This window comes from Lepus europaeus, chromosome 9, assembly GCF_033115175.1.
Source record: "Lepus europaeus isolate LE1 chromosome 9, mLepTim1.pri, whole genome shotgun sequence".
Taxonomy (NCBI): Eukaryota; Metazoa; Chordata; class Mammalia; order Lagomorpha; family Leporidae; genus Lepus; species Lepus europaeus.
Window position 1 is genome coordinate 110,917,160 of NC_084835.1, and position 8,375 is coordinate 110,925,534.

Below are 8,375 nucleotides of genomic sequence, written 5' to 3' on the forward strand. Positions count from 1 at the left end.
ACTAGTTGCAAGGTCCAATATGATTTTGCCAGTCATACATGAATATTGAGTATTTGACAAGTGGCTAGTGAGACAGAGAAACTGTACATTTAGTTTTGATTAATATTAGTTAGTTTAAATTTAAATGGTCACATAGGGTTAACAATTACCACACTGGACAGTTCAAACCTGTAGAGAAATGTGTTGCCGTGGTCAATTTTATTAATATGTTTTTAAAAAATATTATTTGACAGAGAAAGAGAGGGAGGGAGAGAAAGAGGGAGAGGACAGGAAGAGAAAGAGGGAGAGGAAGAGGGAGAGAGGGAGGGAGAGAGACAGAGAATCTTTTATCTGCTGGTTCACTCACCAAATCCCCAAATTCCTACAACATACAGTGTTGGGAGGGTCCAAATCCAGGAACCTGGAACTCAATCTGATTTTCCCTCATGGGTAGCAATGACCCAATAATTTGAGCCATCAGCTGCCTCTCTAAGGGTGAGCGTTAGGGAGAAATTGGAATTGGAAGTGCAACTCAGACTCAAACCGAGGCACTCCAATATGGGATGTGAGTGTTGAAAGTGGCAGTTACACTGTGCTAAACACCCTCATCTCCTACTATATTTTTTTCTGATGTTGATATGTATAATAAACCCATTTTCCCATATTCTAGTATTCTAAATTTTCTTTGATACTCAAAAATGTAAAATGAATATGTATAGAAGTGTATTTGCCTACCACTCCAGATTCATCATGCCCAACTGTTTTGAATTTTTCTCTCTACTTGACTAATATATGGGTATTTCTAAATTATCTTTCTTATGTGTGATTGATCACTTGTACATTACTGAAGAGAAAAAGGCAAAACAACAAATAATTGGAGTAAGTCAAAGTTTTATTGATAATGTGTTTCACAGATTCACAAAATTTGTAAATTTATGAAGGGTTCTAGATATCACCTAAACCTAAAGAAATGTGGATGTCTAGGTTAATAAGTTTAAAGAGAAAGGACAATTTGGTTTGATTGATTTAAAATAGATCACACATAGAATTATATTTCAAATTTAGAAAATACAGTATGGAAATATCCTTTTATCTTATCTTGAAGTTAAATGTTTTGCCCCAAAGGAAATTTTTATGGGTGAAAAAGTAAGTTTATGTGTACATAGAAAGAGTATGATAGAGATATGCTGTTTCCACTATTAAATTCCACTATTAAATTCGTTGCCAGCAAGCTATTTACTGAAATGAACCTGTAAACTTTTCCCTAAAGTAGTGACAAGCTAATTGCATCTAAGGGGAAGAGACTCGGCCAAAGAAGAGGATGCTATTGGTCTTATTTTGTTTGATCAAGAATAGGAAAGGGTGATCACAGAAGAATTCTTCATGCATTTGTGCTGATGTCACCCTGATTACCATGCCAGTGGCTGCTGCAGCCTCTGTTCCCTCTTCAGTCAGCTCCACGAAGGACTTGTGTAGGACTTTAGATAACACAAGACCTTGGTGCTCAGACATTCCTGAAAGATTGGCATTCTGTGGACTGAAGGCATCCACCATCCCCATGGCTTCCAACACAGAATTGAGCTCATATTTCTCTTCCATTTTGAACTTAGGTAAGTGTAATTTCACATATATTTTTTTCATATTCTGTGAGCTCATCCACTTTATTAATTTCTCAGCAGTGAGTTGTTCTTCAAGCTATAAAAGTAAAAAAAAAAATGCCATGATTAATTATAAACCTTGAACACATGTAAACAATGAGTTGAATATGTGAGAAATCTTTATATTAATAATATATGTAAGATACAAAAATTCATTTTTTAGATATTATTTCAATAAGAAAAAGTAACAGCCCTGAAACTGAAGTGTGTTTATTTTATTTTATATGCATGTCCATATGTATATATATGCATATGTGAAACCATAATCATTACATTATTTTGTACAAAATAAACTGCATATCACTATTCCTTATGCTACCAGCCCAGTGCATGTGTTAATGTTTAAGACTTCTCTTATTTTCCTGTAAATATTATTTATTGAATACTACAGTGATAGAGTGCACTCTTTTACTCTCATTTTGCTCGACATATTTGTAACATTTTTACACATTGCTAAATACTTCAACAAAATTTAAATTATTACATAATAGATAAATTGATATCTAATGTATATGCTCTATTTAGTAATTAAACTTTCAGTGTGTATCCATCCCTGTTCTAAAATACTTATAATACAATGATGAATCTCTGTACCTTGTTTTCAATTTTTCATTACCTTGGAGCACCTAGATCTAAAAGATTTTTACCTTTAATTTAGATTTTGCCCTAGGAAGAGATTGGATGACAAGAGAAAGAATTAGAGATGCAAAATTTTACCTTCTGCAGCCCATCTATTTCATTTGGCAACAGCACAATCATGCTCAGATCTTTGCCTTTGTATGGTATTTCCAGAATCTTGGCCTGCACATCCTCCAGCAAAGCAAAATTAAAATGATTCCTTTGTTTCATCATCTGCACAGGTTTGCTTGTATTCTGCAACAAATTATTCATCAAATAAATACCAAGTGAGACACAAAACAAAAAAGGTATTATCATTGAGATATAAAATATATCTTTCTATTTTGAAGAGAAAACACAGGAATTTTGTGAAGTAGGATAAAAATGTCTTGAAGCATTTGCAGCTAGAGTTATAAAAATAAAGCAACAACCTAGCCATGACACGATCTATTTTGTTCTTGCAGTTTTACATTCCACCAGATGCATTTAATGTTCCATATGACTACAGCATAATATATAAATAAATACAGATGATACCTTGTTTAGCCAAAATTTGTCCTCTTTGGTCTGTTCTTTATTAAACTTCTCATCCCACTCCCCTTTGAAGTAGATGGCATTCACCAGAACCAGTATGGTGGTGCTGTTGAGAGTCCCGCTAGGAAATAAGTTCTTGATTTTTCCTGCAAGGGAAGGGGAAAAGTAGTCTGTCATGCAAGGTGCAAGTGGTTTGTCTGGAAGACACTTTGCAGAATTTCTCCAGGGATCATTGAGTTACTCAAAGCAACACTTCAGGGACTCACTGGCTAGTGGTTCACCTGGTGTACCTTTCCTCATGCCTCCTACCTGTTAGAGTTACTTCTGATGGAGATAGTCCTTCTTGTGATGTGAAAAGACTTCAGGGTTGTCTACAAGTGACTTGATCGCCTCATATTGAATACCGATAAACTGATTTTATCTAATAGCTCAATCTTGTTCTTTCCTTTTTTCTTCCCTACTTTTCTTCTTACCCTACTCCTCACCCCAATCTTGGACTCACGGTTCACAGGTAATAGGATTTAATTGTTCCTAGTATGAATGATGTGTCCTGTGCTATCAGATACTACTCTCTGGGGGTGTTTTTTCCGTTTTTTCTCATGTTGAACTGCTGTAGGCTTAGCCTATAATGAAAAGTGGGCTGTAGGTTAGGCATCTATAGGATGAAGGCGTGTTATAACATGCCATGGATGGAGGCTGGCACTGCAGCTCACTAGGCTAATCCACCTTGTGGCACCGGCACACCGGGTTCTAGTCCCAGTCGGGGTGCCGGATTCTGTCCCGGTTGCCCCTCTTCCAGGCCAGCTCTCTGCTGTGGCCAGGGAGTGCAGTGGAGGATGGCCCAAGTGCTTGGGCCCTGCACCCCATGGGAGACCAGGAGAAGCACCTGGCTCCTGCCTTCGGATCAGCACGGTGCGCCGGCTGCAGTGCGCCAGCTGCGGTGGCCATTGGAGGGTGAACCAACGGCAAAGGAAGACCTTTCTCTCTGTCTCTCTCTCTCACTGTCCACTCTGCCTATAAAAGGAAAGAAAAAAAAAACATGCCATGGATGGGGAAGACAGATGTGACAATCTCTGAAGGACACGTGGATGGAGCTGTGGTCCAGATAGCTCCAGTTCTGATGGCAAACAGGGTGGTTTTGAGGTGGGCTGCTTGTTTTCTTATTAGTAAAGGGGAAGGGAACTCTTTCCAAGTTTTTCTTCTTAAAGATCCTCAATCAAAAGTTGGTTCTCATTTAGAGAAAAAGATAGGATCTCAAAATGGGTCTGAGCAGATACTTGAGGTCTACAAAGAAATTGTCTTCTAGGGCCGTGTGCAAACAATTCCCTATTGCTGTTTCCATAGAATTGGCTTCCTGTGATCCCTTTTGTTCCCCTGGGCTCTCTTCACATTTGCTTGAGCTACTCCACCATCTGCACTGTCTCTTCTATCCTCTGCAAGTCCATCTCAACACACTACCCCAATACTGCATGCTTAGGAGTCACTCACAGAGGAGACTTAACAGTGTTTCTAATGGGTGGCCCTCTCATACTCTACCGTTTGTTTGGCTCTCCACCCAGGAGTTAATCTTCTTTTGACTTTCTTCTGCAGCATTTGCAAAATCAACAGATTCTGCATTGGCGAGGTAATATTTTTTAATATCATCCAAATATTCCTTTGAGATGTGAAGGAACAAAAAAATGAAGGAAGGATAATCTTATCAACAACTGTATATTATAAAACTTAATTGTTTATAATTACAGTAAGCTGAATTAGGATCCTGATTAAATCTACTATCTTCTGCCCATGCACATATTTGTATAAATGCCACGTTGGCAGCATGAAAGTCCCCTTTCATGCAGGAAGGAGGTCACTGGATGTCAATAAGATCTGGGAAAAGGCAGGATCCAGAGGTTGTGGTTTGCAAATGGTGAAGCAAGTTGCCCCAAAGGACACAAATTTCTTCTAAAACCTCTTACCATACTTTCCACACTTACTTTTCTTTTTCTCCATTTTGGGAATTCAGTATTCCCTGATACTTGTCCATCTATCCCTAGGAACTCACCCAAGACTGTATATTCCAGGAATAGCTGGTTAGTCATACACATGAAAGCATGTCTATGTGACTGAATCCGTGCCAGTTGAACAGGCACCTCATAACTAGTTGTTTCCTAGCCTTCTCTTTCATTTGAAGATAATTCTCAATCTCACATACACTTTACCCTTGTATTCAGGGTCTGGTACATTTGTGGGTAGAGTTGTGGTAAAGGGTAAATACTGTTCTCTGGATAAATATAAGTTAGCAAGGTTCATCTACCTCAGGCTCCCTATTTGGCCAAGACCCAGGCTGCAGATGAAACATGTGGTAGAACAGATGTGAAACTTACCCGAAGAAATGGAAAAGTCTTTTCTCCATAGAACTTGTTGGCAATCTTCAGCTCATAGGCATCAGTAGGTTTGTTTAATTCATTCAGAAGCTTTTGAAATTGGAGATGCACATTTTCTGACCTCTCAATCTTCAAAAATCAAAAAGAAAGCTCACTGATTATTCTATCACCGTAAATACTAAGCACACACTAGGTCTGTTAGATCAACACCTAAACATTGGTCTCTCAAAGATGTCCTTTGTGTTTATTTCTGTTGTTTGGTGTGTTTTACCTCAAAAAATCCTTCAAAATGTAACTTATGTTCAACCACTTCCAGTGAATTACTTCTTCCTTCTCTGATGTATTCCAAACTTTTCTCTTTTGAATTGAAGATACAACAGCATTCTACAATTAGATTGTCCTTTCATTGGTTTCAGTTGTTAGGTTTAATTTTTCAGCTGAACTCTAAGTTCCTCAAGGTAAGAACCATGTTTAATTTCTAACAGCCATCAAAGATAGGTTACACTGATGCTTAAGTATTTTAAATATGTTATAACATGAAGCTCTGTTCTACTCCTTGATTGCATTATCTTCTGAGATAAATTAATTGAAGTCTATGACGGTCATCCTCTGCACATAAGAACAGCATATACCTGGTACTCCACTGGGGGCTTACACCAGTATCTGTAAGTCTTTATTTCAGTGTATATGAAAAGAATTAAATGACCACTCCAAGGAGCATAAATTAGAAGAGTCACGTTTTGACCATAAGCCTGTCTGAATCTAGAAACTTTTACTTGCTAATTAAGAAGTTTTGCACTACTGTTTTGAAACTGATATATCTCATGGCAATTATTATACAAAATACACATGGACTTGTGCTTATTCACCTTGATTCTATTAATGAGTTATTCATAATTAAATTATTTTATCATTGTTTTTGTAATTACCATAATTGTATTAATTTTTTAGTAATAACAACTAACATTGTTTCTACAGGCCTGGTCCTGTTGTAAGTATTTGCATGCATTTTCATGTGTTGAAACATCCTTTTTTAAATATCCAGTTTACTGGCATGAAGTCATTGTGACTCAGAACGCTTGTGTTTTGCTTATGTTCACTATTTGTGAAGAACAGAGCTGGAAATGGAATCTGTCCTATCTGGCTTTAGACCTCTTAAGTGTGAGCAGTTTTCAAAAAATTCATAGAAAATGTGTATTATGAAAAAATTGTGTTGATTTCAAAATTTACATTATAAAAATTAGCTTATCTTTTAATTCCATTTTCCATGAACATTTTGAAGTACTGTTATACTCTTGCACAATGCTGACCTTGTCAGTAAAATAAAAACATGAAAACAATAACTAAAATCATTCTGTATTTCCCATTATTTTGTCTACATTTCCCCCTAAAATTGTATTTTGTCATTTTATATGAAATTCTCAGATATCTGGAACTCTCAGAATGGAAATGCTCTGTGGCTCACGTGGTGGGTTGACGCTGTGTCTTTTGTGTTCTCTGTGTCTTCTTGAAGATGAAGGACCTAGAAGAGACAGAAGTTGGGACAATAAAGATTTACTCAAAATATCTGCCACAGAGGAAAGAAGAACAAAGCAAAACAAAGAACACACACACACACAGAAACTAGAGGAAAAAAATCCCAAAAACTCAGTGTAAAATTTGCTTCTTCAAAAAACATAATAAAGGTAATTTGTCAAAGCCACTTTAAAGAATCCTCATTCATTCATTGCTGAGGAAATATCTGAGAATGTTCCCATTGAATTTAAGTCACTGCATCACTTCCACCAGAGGTCATTGCATTTTAAGTTCACAGCTAGTTGTGTGCAGTTGTAAGAAGCTGTCCCACCTCCCACAGAATGTGCAGGAACAGGGGAGCAGGCGGGCAAGCATCTGGGGGCAGTGTATCTACTTTGTAGCTCAGTGACTGCACAGTCCTGTGAATGTCTGCCATCCATGAGGGTACCAAATCTGCTAGCAGTAGAGTTACAGAGAGAAAAGTTCAGACATATGAATACAATAAAGCTGACACCTACCTTTGCAATTTGTAGTGCAGTGTTTTCTCTGGTCCCTAAAAAGAGCATCCTTAATGCTGACGTGATGCTGAAAGGGGAGTAGAAGACATTTTCCTCCTTTGATTTTCCTAACTGTTGGAACAGATCAAGCATGAGCTGGAGGGAGGCTTTGCTGAGTGAACTCATGGTGATCTTGGTGTGATCTGGAACTGCTGGAAAAGCAACAGATTCATTTTAGAATGACTTTACTGAACAGAGTGTAGCTCTGTAATGAATTTTTCTTGAGGGGAATGATGTCTGTAGTGGTAGTTAGTTTTTCTTTGGTTTGCTTTTCAAGCCTTCCACAACATGCATCAATCTCATAATAGGAAGACTCATGCAGTCACCACTCTATTAAGACTTTTGTAAGTAAATAATGCAATGTTGGCTTTTCCTTCATCATTGGCTGCAGCAGTCTGGGTGGGAAGGCTTTAAACAACTGCCAAGATGGAGGTTTCTGTGAGTAGCATCCAGCCTGCTCTCATGAGATGCCTCTCTGAATTTTGTTTGTAAAGGTGCATTTCTTTCCTTGGAAATCAATAATTTAGAACAAGAACAAACCAGATGAAATTCTAATTTTGCCTTGGCAGAATAAGGAAAATACAACCAGATTGAATGAAGTAGATAAGACAAATTTATGCTGTTAAGCTGCGGAATGCAGAAGCACTTACCTGAGTGCTTGCAGGAAGCAGAGGTGGGCAGGAGCCTATTAGTCTCTCTGCTGTGAATGGCTGGATCCTACATATATAGCTGTCCTCTTGGAAGCCTCTCCTTTGTCATCACAGCTGTCATTTCAAGTAAATCAACTTCTGATTTCTCAATCGGGCTAATGCTGTTTTTATGGCTATGCAAATTTATCAGAAAAGACAAGATTACCGTATTACCACTCTACTTCCTTTTTAACCTATGGAAAAGTTTTAAATTTGCAGTCATTCATAATCATTGGCTCTTTAAAAATACATGTGATTACCTTTCTAATGCTAATGAGAATAAGGTTGAAATTGCAACCTTAACTTTATTTCTTGATATAGTTCCTCATTTTTTTTAAACAACTCTATTTTTCTTGCATACGGGGTTGTCTTCAAGGTATACTTTGAATACTAAACTACTAAAAAATGTTCATTTGCTGTTTTTCAGTTTTCATATGTTCCATTCATTCTACCAATCAA

The 8,375-nt window shown here is 37.4% G+C and overlaps 1 protein-coding gene across 1 annotated transcript; it reads right to left on the reverse strand.

The window, feature by feature from the left end:
- Positions 1 to 1,104: 1,104 nt before the first annotated feature.
- LOC133766637 (serpin B4-like) lies at positions 1,105 to 7,918 on the reverse strand. Its single transcript, XM_062200296.1, has 8 exons — positions 7,878 to 7,918; positions 7,189 to 7,379; positions 6,621 to 6,677; positions 5,156 to 5,284; positions 4,326 to 4,443; positions 2,793 to 2,935; positions 2,355 to 2,510; positions 1,105 to 1,674 (listed from the first exon to the last, which is right to left on the reverse strand). The coding sequence occupies exons 2-8, from the start codon at positions 7,351 to 7,353 to the stop codon at positions 1,270 to 1,272; spliced, it is 1,173 nt and encodes a 390-aa protein (XP_062056280.1). The 5' UTR covers positions 7,354 to 7,379; positions 7,878 to 7,918; the 3' UTR covers positions 1,105 to 1,269.
- Positions 7,919 to 8,375: the final 457 nt, after the last annotated feature.